This window comes from Sardina pilchardus, chromosome 15 (genome assembly GCF_963854185.1).
Source record: "Sardina pilchardus chromosome 15, fSarPil1.1, whole genome shotgun sequence".
Taxonomy (NCBI): Eukaryota; Metazoa; Chordata; class Actinopteri; order Clupeiformes; family Clupeidae; genus Sardina; species Sardina pilchardus.
This window is the reverse complement of record NC_085008.1, coordinates 18,331,282-18,343,781: the sequence shown is the minus strand read 5'-3', so window position 1 is coordinate 18,343,781 and position 12,500 is coordinate 18,331,282. Positions and strand designations below refer to the sequence as shown.

The 12,500-nt window shown below is 48.7% G+C and overlaps 1 protein-coding gene across 4 annotated transcripts in view; it reads left to right on the top strand.

Annotated features, from left to right (window-relative positions):
* The window catches only part of nfic (nuclear factor I/C), a 113,214-nt gene that overhangs the window by 63,929 nt on the left and 36,785 nt on the right, over window positions 1-12,500 (top strand). For 3 of the 4 annotated variants that reach the window (XM_062555547.1, XM_062555549.1, XM_062555546.1), the window contains exons 3-4: window positions 8,551-8,622; window positions 10,030-10,104. In XM_062555547.1, the coding sequence (XP_062411531.1) occupies window positions 8,551-8,622; window positions 10,030-10,104 (147 nt within the window). The remainder of the gene's footprint in view (window positions 1-8,550; window positions 8,623-10,029; window positions 10,105-12,500) is intronic. The other variant, XM_062555548.1, reaches the window with a different exon arrangement.

The window sequence follows — 12,500 nt, the reverse complement described above, 5'->3', positions numbered from 1 at the left end:
TCTCTCGCCCCGTGTTACGGCACAACGCAACGTTACGCCGCAACACGCCACGGGCAGAGCAGGCCAGGGTAGCACAGGCTAAACTGCCCCTATTTGCCACATCTATCTACCCCCTCTACTGCCGGCGGAAGGAAGGAGAGTGGGGAGTGGTGGGGGAGTGGGGGTATGTAGAAATAATGAAAATATGAAATACTGTCCTATCATAATATTACAGTACATGCATGTGGGTCTCCCATGATGTGTCAGAATGATAGTGGGGATGTTATCAGTGAGGGTTGAGGGCAGGAGAGGACAGGAGGTAGCTATCACGCCCAGCATCTTATAGCAACACACCTCAGCTTAGCCGCTGCAGTTCCCCCAACCCCCTGTGCTCCTCAAAACCATATGCTGCAAACGTGTGTGTGTGTGTGTGTGTGTGTGTGTGTGTGTGTGTGTGTGTGTGTTTGTGTATGTGTGAGCCTAAGCGTGAGAGAGATAAAGAGTGTGTGTGTGCATACATGTACTGTATGTTTGCGTGAGTGTCTGTGTGAGAGAGAGTGTGTGTGTGTGTGTGCGTGTTTATCATTTATTATTTCATGTGAGAGTGCAGCACTGCATGGGCCCTTGCAAATGACATGTTGGGCTCAAATTGCAGGGAGAGATCTTTATAGCCAATCCAAAGGGGCTGGTGGGTGGTTTAAGCCGTATTATATAAATATATATTTTAATATGTCTATGAAATCCGTCCAAAAATAACTTGAAAAGAACACGGCGTTCGCATCTGGTTTTTATATTGTGGCTTGTGGAAAAGCCGGGAAAATAGAGTTTTATAATTCTGCGCGCACAATACGAGCGAGTCCTCTCCTCACTGGCTGGTAAAGGAGAGAGGGGACCAATCAGGGCTGTCGTTTTAATGGTCCTCTGTGTTGAGAGGTTAAAAAATGCCCCTCGACCTCCAATGGCACGGAGCGCCGCGGCGGCAGTGCGGAGTTGACAGGCCTAATTGGCGTCGGGGGGGACTCCTCCGCTCTCTCGCTCTCTCCCTGGAAGTTAAGGCATCGCGCGCCCGTTAGCACGAAATACGGCTTTCCGTTACTTTTCGGGTCGACGTGGGAGTTCGTGGGAGTCGGTTCACTTTTCTCTCTTCAGTGCACTTTTATTTTCAGTAGGTGCAGGCTAGTGTTTCTCATGTCAATACGTGTGTGTGTGTGTTTGTGTGTGTGTATGCGTATACTGGTATGTAGGCCTACTTATATTTATGTGTGTGTGTGTGTGTGTGTGTGTGTCTGCGTTTGTTTATAAGTAGATAAAGCAGTTTTACGCTTCTGCTGCGTGTTAAAGTATATGTGTATGTTTGTGTGTGTGCGTGTGTGTGTGTGTGTCTGTGTGTGGGTTTATGTTTATGCTCACGCATGGATAGCATAGTTTCAGCTCTGTGTGCATTTCCCAGCATGCCAGATCCGAGTCCTTGACCGCTGATATTTAAGTACAGTGTGTGTATACATTGAGCGCACCTGCACACAGCGGCAGGGCGGGGTGGGGCGGTACATCCACCCGCGGATGCCCCCCACCCCCCCATCCTCACCCCCACCCTCAGCTGGCAGCCATTTGGAGCACCAACAGGGCCCCGCGTATGTTATTACTGCCACGCTAAAGACCCTCTGCCACAGGAAGCCACCAGCGCCCAGAGAAGGTCAGCTGGACCAATTACCAGAACCCACCATTTTCACACACACAAATGCACACACACACACACACACACACACAGTCACACAGACACACACAGACACAGACACACACACACACACACACACACACTCACGCACACAAATGCACACACACACACACACACACACACACACACACACACATACACACACACACACACACACACACACACACACACACACACACACACACAGTCACACAGTCACACAGTCACACAGTCACACAGTCACACACACACACACACACACACACACACACACATACACACACACACACTCACGCACACATACTGTACACACACACACATACTGTACACACAGACACGCACACACAAACTCACTCAGACACACACATACACATACAGTGTATACACACACTCCTCACCCCACCCTCTTCCTGGAATCCCGAGGAAGGAGAGAGAGAGAGAGAGAGAGAGAGAGAGAGAGAGAGAGAGAGAGAGAGACAGGGTGAAAACAGTGTTTTGGCTCCTGCAGCTGCGTGGCATGTTTCTTTTCCATTGACATATTTTCTTTTTTGGTTTATGTCTGTGTTCTTTGTGTCAGTGTGTGTGTGTGTGTGTGTGTGTTTGTGTATCAGAGAGAAAGAGAGAGAGAAAGAGATGGTGGACTTGGTTTCGCCTGTTTTGGCCCATTTAAGTGCACTGAAGTATGTCTTTGGACATCCTCTCAACAAACGGACCTTGGTTCTAGCTTTCTCCCTTTCTCCCCCTCTTTCTCCCCCCCCCCCCTCTCTCCTTCTCTCCCCCCATTCGACCTCCGCTGCTTGCCCACTTTTCCTTGCTATTCATCTCGTCATCTCGCTCCTATTCAGCTCCGGGGCTAGCTCTGTATTGCCTGTGTTGTGCTTTACGGTGTGTGATTCCCGTTTATCATACAGAGCTGTGCAGTCTGTTTGATGGCAGTGACTTGACTTACACCCCACCCCACCCTACACACACACACACACACACACACACACACACACACACACACACGCTGTCTTCGTTGCTTTGCTCTTATATAGGACAGCGCGGAGCTGGAGCCTATAAAACGATGGCTGCATTAAGTTAACGTCAGTGCCGCAGAGCCACTGCCATTCTCCCGAGCTCAGCAAAATTTGCGAATGAATTAAACGGAGAATGCCTCTAAAGCTGACGGAGGGTCCTCGGAAATTCTGCAAGGACTCGCCGCTGTATAATCAGAGCTGAGGTGCTGTGTGTGTGTGTGTGTGTGTGTGTGCATGTGTGTGTGTGTGTGTGTGTGTGAGTGCGCACACGCACGCCCTAAAGCAATTCAAACTTTTACTTTGAAACCTAGAAAGCAGCATTAGATTTGTGTAGTCAGCAGCTGTTTACATATGGTTCATTTTACCTCACAAGAGAGTTATGTCTGATGCAAACACACTAGGGGCGTAAGTCCTTTTCCAAAGGAATGAGGTTGGAAATATAAAAATAACACACCTAAGCTCACGGATAAGTGACTGTAACAATGGGAAATGACATGATGCAGTTAGTGTAATCCTGCAATTTAATTTGTGATCAAAAAATAAATAAATCAGGGGTGACTATTTTATGCATAAAGTGGTGCAAAAAGTTTCCTCTTGGTTATGCATGTTTGCACTGGTCCTGAATAGAAATGACATACGCAGTCAGGAGTATTTGGCTTCGAGGAGGGTGCGTAGGACTGGTCGATAAGTCTGCTTCAGATGGTTTCCTAGCCACACAGGGAGAGAGAAATCGAAGAGAGAAATGGGACTGTCTCAGGCTTCTGAGTAATGCCCTCTGCAATTGCTACATCCACGGCACGACGAGGGGGAAAAAATTAGATTTCAAATTAGATCGGAGATCAGAAATTGATTAGTGGTGCGGCGGGAAGGGTAGCTGGGGGGGGCGGAAATGGAGGGAGCGCGAGACAGAGAGGAGACGGAGAGGAGTGGAGGAGAGAAAGAGGGAAAGAGAGAGAGAGCGAGAGAGAGAGAGAGAGAGACTACAAGTGTGCCTCTGCTGCATCAGGACAGCCAATCAGCACACTGTAGACGTAGACGCCATCAGGCCGGAGTCCTTCACAACAGCAGCATACTGACACTGCTCTCTCAGCCTCAGGTGTGTGTGTGTGTGTGTGTGTGTGTGTGCGCCCGTGTGTGTGTGTGTGTGTGTGTGTATGTAGGTGTGTGTGTGTGGTATGTGTTTCCCACATGGCAGGGGAAGTTTGAAACCTTGTTGCTGGATTATATTCTCATCACACAGCAATACTACGTCTCAAGCAGGGGGGAGTGAACCGCCTGCGTTCCCTTTATTCCACGCCGTGTGCATTTGTCCCTTCGTTGTCTCTCCCCGCCGCGCCAGGGAAAGAGTGAGTTACATTCATAAGTGGAGGGAACGGCTCTAAGATATCAAAGCGGCTCTGCTCTTAATGTTCCTTCTCTCGCAAGAAACGCGGCCAGACAGAGGGTTAGATTGGGGGGGCGGAGGGGGGGGGGGGACGTTTGGGCCCGACTCTGGCAGCCGTGGCGGGGAGTGCATTACTTACAGGAGCTTGTTACGAGCTGCACAGATGCTATCGGCTCGAAATTGGGTTTCGGATTGAGTCCTCGGCTTGCTCTGGTCCCGGTCGAGGCACACAGAGACCAATTTTCTGTGGGCGCGCGAGATTGCCTCACTTTGGACTCGGTGTAATCAGTGGCAGAGAGACTGGCATGTGGGCCCGCTGGATGCGGCACTGGGCCAACGCCGGCGAAGCCGCATGCAAAACAGATCTATAGAGAAGAGGGAGGGGGGGGAGGGGGGGGTGGGGCAGATGAAGTGCTTGTTGTAATGTTTCCTATGTCGAGACTCTTGGAGAATGCTCGATTTTGAAAAGGAGCAAAATTGAAATGATGTGTGATTCATCCCCGAAATTCCATTTGGCAGCGTAAAGGAACAGTCGGCTCATAATTGTTTCAATATTTTGGCGCGGGTCGTCAATCGTTGCTGCGCCACATCATTTCTCGGTTTCCTGTTTTCCCGCAGCCTCCGCGGCTGGAGAGATCGCACCTCTCCCCTCTGCGAACAACAGGGGGAGTCGGGGGAGAATGGGGGGGGGGGGGGGTGGAAGTGGGGAACAGCGGAGGATCGGTGTAATGCCAAACGTTGTCTCACTGAATCAGCGGTGGCAGCGGGCAGAATGAAGAAAGACAGGCCTCGCCGCCGCTTCACTTCGCTCCGAGCGTTTACCGAATCCTCCGCCGTGGCCCTCTCGCCTCCCCCCCTACGCCTCCTCCAGCGGCCATAATCACCCGTCTTAATCAGAACTTGGCTGCCGGCACCTGGAGTATTTAATGTCACAATGATTAAATGAAAGAAAATACTCAAGTGAAGAAATACACAGTCGCATGAAAATCTCACTCGTTTTTCACTCTTCTCCTCCCTCTCTCCTCCCTCTCTCTCTCTCTCTCTGTTCTTTTTTTGTCGAGAAGCTAAATGCACTCGTTACAGGCGGGGAAATTGCCATATATTTTCAGCAGTCTTGGCCCGAGTTGTGAGACCGTGCCTGTGTGAGCGAGAGAGCAAGCGTGGGCTGTAAAACGTAACGAGATGGCGTGCCCATCGCGCTGCCGGGGCGAGCGGCCGTCCCTGTGGGCAGAGGGGAGGGAGAGAGAGCGCGGCCAAGCCTCGGAGTCGCACTCCTTTCGCTCCGGCTGCCTGCCCCACTGCCCACTGCCCGGCTCCTGACGCGTCCCCGTGTTGTTATTTAGCTCTTAGTCACTCTAATTGCTGACTGCGTATGCAGGAATGTCTTTCTCGTTAGGTCACTTCCACAGCCGAGAAAACTTTCTGATTTTTCCCTCCCACTCATCATTCCCGCCCTTCTTTGCCTCTCTTTTCCCTTCTCTCTTTCTCTCTCTCTCTGTCCTTCCTTCACTCTCACTCTCTTTTTCCCTCTCCCTCCCCCCCCCTTCTGCTCTTTATGTCTGTGCCCCAGAGATCTGTGCCAACCTTTTTACTGGCGTTCCTAAGCCTCTCTCCCTTTTCGTCTTTTGGCTGGACGGGGTGACTTGGCACCAGGGCATGCTGGCGCTCTTCAACGGGGGTTTGTTGTACTTTGTGTGTTCTTGAGGGAGAGTGAGACAGGGAGAGAGTGGGAGAGAGAGAGAGAGAGAGCGCGAGAAAGTGAGAGTGAGAGAGAAAGAGAGAGGGAGAGGGAGACAGAGAGAGAGAGAGGGAGACGGGAGAAAGAGCAATCTAAAATGGCTGCCAACGGCAAACTCCTCTGCACATGAAATGTCTGCCAAAAAAAAACTGCTGTGCCGTTGAACGATCCCTGGCCAGAAAAATAACTTGCGCAAAGAAAAATAGCAACAACAACATCTTCAAACGCTCGAAGACGTATGAAGTCATTACTTTTTATCCGCAGAAGAACTTAGAAGCGCACGAATGAATCAGGAAGGGATCAAAGTGCCTCTCAGACTCAAGATCAGGTCACACAGCCAGCTCTGAAAAAAGGAAATATCTTTCAAGGCATCTGGCCAGAAATAAGTCAATAAGTTTATCCCTCACTTTCCCCAGAACTAGAAAGGGACCGCTTGTCTCTCTGCAGCCACACCGGTCAGGCTGTTATCATTTCTCTTGACTTCATAATCATACATTTGGAAATTGTGGTCAGGACTTTGTTTATTTATTATTGTCTGCATTATTTATATGTCGCATATAATTAAAGCCTTTTCTTACTGCCAGTTTTCAGATATCATGTTTCAGTGTTCAAGTCAAACCGCTTTTATGGGAAGATTAGAGCGACTGATTTATTAGTCTTTTGTTTTTGTGTTTTTGCCATTACAAGGCTGATGGTGAGTTGGAATTTATAAACGCCAAAAACACTCTACTCTCTCTTTCTTTCTGTCTCAACAAACACACACACACACACACACACACACACACACACACACACACACACACACACACACACACACACACACAGACAAACTCCTCTTCTCCATTCCTGCTTGTCTGCTTCTCTTTCTCTCCAGCCTGCTTTGCCAAGGGGTTTAGTATAAGGGCTGCTTGCCTAGAAACCACTGCAGCTCTTGGCAGGAGCGCGCTGGATATTGAAGATAGCACAGGAGGAGGAGGAGGAGGAGCTGCCATTGGACGGCTTCCCTCCGCTCCTCTGGCCAAACGCCCCTCTTGGCCCGGCCGGAGTCGTCATGACAATGATGGACGTGTTTGTTTATCTTTTTTTTGTTTTGCTTTTTTCCTGCTTTTTCTCGCACTAAATTAGCCAAAGCTTCCAGAAGTGCAGTGCCTGAGGTCAAGAGCCATCTCAGTTGGGTTCAGACGGCCTGCCAATCTCTTTGAGTCCCGAGGGCACTGGTGTTGTCCCAGCTCTTTACGCTGGTTTCAGAGGTTAGAAGGATTTTTTTTTTTTTTTTTCCTTTTTTTTGGTTTGATAGTTTAAAATGACACATGAAATAAATTATGCAAAAATAGAAAATAGCATTTAGTTGTCCAACTGGCTCTGTTTCTGAAAACTTGCTGCTTGACTTTGAATATTGGACGGGTAAAGTCAGCCAACATGCACACACACACACGCACACTTTGTTGCACTTTGTTCATACATAAACACACAAACGCACACGCAATTAACACTTTTCCCATGATCTTGAGGTACTGCTCAGTCCCAACCTTAAACTCTGACCCAAGGCTACAGTATAATGTGAGACCCAGTACTAAATGCTAGCGTGTGACGCAGACCGAACAATATTCTCTGCGAGGCTCGTGACCAGCTTTACCATCGGCAGCCATTGGGGCCGACTCCGGCGCTGCTGCACAGCCGGATCCATGCTCCTTTGAAGTGCCGGCGGAGCACCGCCTATCTGATAGCAATGAGAGAGCGCGAGTGAGTGAGAGTAGTATTTATTTATCTTGCTTAGGGTTCTTACTGTTGGGCCGCTTTGAACTCCAGCCAGAGTCCCTTGTGGTGAGCCTACCACTCTCAGGTTCCACATTACTAAATCAGCGCACTGCATTGGCCTGGCCTGGCCTGGCCTGCACGGCCTTATTTACGTACAGTATGGCATCAGCACGTGCTGACGGCCGGGAGATGGGAGCGCACAGCAATGCACGTTGGGTTTTATGGTTGGATTAGGTTTGCATTGCCACCGGGGTGGTGCCGCTTTGCTGTGCTCTTTGAAACCTCGCAAGATGGCTGTTGCTGCTGTGGTCTGCCAAGGCGGCGGTTTTTGAAGCACGGGTAATCTTTGCAAACGAGGTGGTGATAAACTTTATTGTTGTTTGTCAACTCCGAGGGCATGTTCTCCCACTTCTGTTTTGATTTGTTTGATCAGGAATACTCAATTTGTATACCTTTTATTTAAACCTTCACCACCAGACTCATTAACCAGGGGAAGACAATGCATGTTTAATCACATTTGTTGCCCATCAGCCAACCCACTGACCACAGTGAGAGAAGGTCATTACTTTCTGAATGGCCTCCAGACCATATCTTACCATTGGACTGATCTGGCTCTGATTTGTCTTTGATCTGGCTTCAATTTGGCTCAGTTCTACTCTTGATTTGGCCCTGATGTAGTCTCAATCTGGCCCTTATCTGGCTCTGAACTGGCCCTGATGTGGTCCACATGTGGCTCTGATCTGCACCATATCTGCTCCAGGATGTGCTGCGTTATTACTTGTTTCAGGCACAGCGTGATTCAGCGATACAGTGTGAGTGTGTGAGCTCCACAGGGGCTCCTCCTTCAGTCGGCCCGTGCTCTGTCCAGCTGTCCCGTCCTGCGTAGTCGTGTCTGAGAGTGTCCATGGTGAGCGCAGACTGACCTGACGCATGTTCCTCTCCTTTTGCACCCCTCTAGAGTCAGAGCAGAGCAGTAGCCCCCGCACCGGCATCGGATCTGACCAGGAGGATAGCAGAGCCCCCACCATGGGTAAGACCACTGACCACTGAACCTGCAAGCGCTCATGTTATCTCACCACCCCCTAAAAAACATATGGGGTCGCTTAAGTTTGCATCAAACATACGGGGTTGCTTATGTCTGGGCTTCTACATTTGTCTATGCATGCAGACAACAGACAACCAACAACCAAACAAAAAAACATAAACCAAGGAGTTTAAACGATGGCGATGTTACTGTGACATTGGCGTTGTCCTTTAAAATGCTTTTGACAGTATGGAAGCCACATATCTTTTGCAGTGTCCCACAAAAGTCCTTCTCTAACAGTGCTCTTCAAAAAGCCTTGACCGTCAGTGTTTAAAGAAACACCTTTTGTGCTTAGATGTTCTGAAACGGCTCTTTTTTTAAACATTTGGGACAATGTCATTGTCAGTCATACTGTACAGCAACTCACTGTATGGGACAGTCAGCTCTTGCATACCATACATACGGGACCAGGACAGACTGACATAACCGGGGCCAAAAAATGACCTCAAGATTACCACAGACATGTAGAGACACTGGGATTTCTCAGTGTCCTTACTTAGCATTCAACCATTTCCCTCTGTGCCCCAAACAGTCCACATTTCTCTACACCCACACACTTCCTGCCAATATCTGTCAAAACCTGCGGAAGAATTATGCTAACATGCTTAGCAGTGCACTATGCTAATAGACTGTGAGACAGACAAACAGCTGAATGCCTTACCAGGTGTTTGGAGTTTATTCCCACCCGTAGAGTGGAATATCTTAAACAGTGGCCAATGCTAAGTGAGCTCCCCAATGCAGTGTACTGATGAGCCAGTCCACTGCCTGGCCGAAGTTCTGTTTGAGTTATGTACGGGATTCTCTTTGTCCTGTCACAGTCTCTTCTCGTTGTACCTGGCTGTTATCCCAGGCTCATAGTGACACTGTATATATCGCTCATGTGATCACTGTTTGCAGCAGATGACAAGAGCTGGAATAAAGGCAAGGTACAAGTTCATTAAGGAGAGAGCAGAGCAGAGCAGGGAAGAGAGAAGCCTGGGCTGGCCTACCTCACTCATGAGACCTTCAGCGCCCCCTTTAGATCATAATGTTGCTCTTCATTATTACGCATGTAACCTGAGGTTGTTGGTGTGGTGTGTGTGTGTGTGTGTGTGTGTGTGTGTGTGTGTGTGTGTGTGTGTGTGTGTGTGTGTGTGAATGTGTGTATGTGTGTGTGTGTGTGTGTGTGTGTGTGTGTGTGTGTGTGTGTTTAGTCAACCCACATTTAGTTGGCGTTAGCATGATTTTCTCTATGATTTTACTATGATTTTACTGTTTTCAGGAGTTATTTACATCCTTGTCTCTCTCTCTCTCCCTCTCTCTCTCTCGCTCTCTCTCTCTCTCTCTCCCACCCACACTTCATCTTTTTCTCAGATGCTCCTGAGTTTCAGGACAGCTTTGTGACGTCTGGGGTTTTCAATGTAACAGAACTGGTACAGGTGTCAAGAAGTAAGATATCTTTTCTCTCGTTTTATGCCTTTCCTCAGTACAATTGCAGACACAATACATACAGATGCAACACAGTACAAAACACTCTGATGAAACAAATGAGGAAACATTAGTTACATATAGTCTGATGTGTATACAGAAGAAAAAACTGAGTTACTGTATACAGTAAGCAACAGAATATTATGTTTATATAGAGTATAGAAGATATTTGTATGTTTATGTATTATGTGTCTGAGTGTGTGTGTGTGTGTGTGTGTGTGTGTGTGTGTGTTTGTGTGTGTGTATTGTAATTCTCTTGTAAATTCCTATTGACATCACAGTACAATTTGGAAACCCTCCTTTTGTAATTCTACGAATTTGACTGTAGCAGCCCCAGACCCAGCAGCTGAGCGCCTGACTCTTTTATTTTACAGCCTGAAGCAGGTAGCTAGCGAGAGCGAGCGCGCGCTCATAAACCCAGCGACAGAGTGCGAAATAAAGCCGTGGGGGTGGCAGAGGGGACGGACACTAAGGGCCTTACTGAAAATCCAGACCTGCGGATTATAATGAGCGGCCGCGCAATCCACTTAGCACGCTAATCGCCGGGCCGGGCACAGCGGGCGGACCTCTGCTCACTCTCAAACCTGCGCTGATGTTTTGACTCGGAGTGCAAACACGGCCTTGTGAGCGGACCGGCCGCCACATGTTGTTTACTGGTCTCGCGGCGTGTGGTGGTGAGCTTTGCGTGTGTCCTTCTTTCCTCTCTCCCTCCCTCTCCCTCTCTCTCTCTCTGTCTCTCTCTCTCTCTCTCTCTCTCTCTCTCTCTCTTTAAACGGCTTGGTTTATGGCCTGCCCATGTGCTGCTGTGGCTCTGGTGTGCAGGAGGATTTCTGGGAACTGTAAGGGGCTTTGCAGCGTTTCACAATACAGCTCAGGGCGAACCCAAAACCTCCCTGTGCCCAGCTCTGCCAGACAGGCTCACTCACCTGTAACGACACTGTTTACACAGCGACTGTGAGCACAGCTGTGTGTGCAGTATGTGTATGTGTGTGTGTATGTGTGTGTGTGTATGTGTGTGTGTGTGTGTGTGTGTGTGTGTGTGTGTGTGTGTGTGTGTGTGCATGTTTGTGTGGCCTTTGGTGGACTCACATCAGAGCAGCCACATTAGCATCAGCTTTGAATAAAGGTTCATTTAGGCTACACATACAGAAACACATACAACACACATACACACACACACACACACACACACACACACACACACAAGCTTATGCACTCATAGCCAGGTCTTGAGCCTCTAAATAAATCACTGCAGCCAAAGGGGACAAACTCTCCCCTTAATCACAATCTAAGACACCTAAGTCTACAGGCATTGGCTGCTATGGTCATGAATTTACCCAATTTAGTTCCACGTGTTCCACATCCGACAACGTTAATCGAAGCTGACAGGTTGTCATGCGAAGAGTGGCGAGGCTTTGCCAATAGTCTACATCTGTCAACCGTTATCGATCACAGTTAGTGAAAGAAGTCATTGACTCCGTCAAGACACACTTCATCCGACTCAAACATAGGTAAATATTTCCGTAGAATGACTGATTTGCGGAGCATTGTGTGTGTACGTATTTTCGGGAGAGTTCATGATCCGCCCGTTACTCGGTCTCCGTGCGAGGCCTGTCAGTGGCTGATTGATAAATGTACGGCCAAATGAGATGTTATAAGCATATATTAGCCAGCTGTCAGCCGGCATCCCATTGGAGAGCTGGCCCTGGACGCAGCTCCTTATGAGGTCACGTTTCCGCTCTCGGATATCAACCACCAAGGAGCGTTACCACCTGTGTCTCCGCTTCAGCTTGACTTGTCCGACATATGCGTGCGTGTATACCTCCTCTCGCTTTTCCCTCCAGTGTGCCTCCAGTCGTCCACCTCCCACCTCCCACCCCCGTGTGTCTTAGTACCCAGAAAGGAGTCAAGTATGACGGGTTAGGTCCCCCTGCTCTGCTCACTCTCATCCTCCTAACATTGTGAAGTTGTTCACTTGCCACTGGCACCTCTGTGCTTGCTCAAGGAGGTTTGGGCCCTTATCCCTGTGAAGCACCTTTTAAGGCAATGCTTGTTCTTAGAGAAAATGTTAAAAATATATATATATATTAAATAAAATGTAAAGTTTGAAATTAAATATAATTAAATCGAACTGAATTGGCTGGTCATGTATTTGGAGGCACACCAGAGACCTAAGGTGTCACGCTCACCTCTGGTGTCTTCTCGAGCGGCCACCCAGGGGGGCTTCAGACACCGCGGCTTGCATAATAAGTTTATTTAACTAACACATTACTGTTAAACGCTTCCGTTTTGTTTGTTTAGGCGTTCGTTCAGAGATGCATTTCCTGTGAGACGTGTGGTTGCCTAGCGCTCAGCAA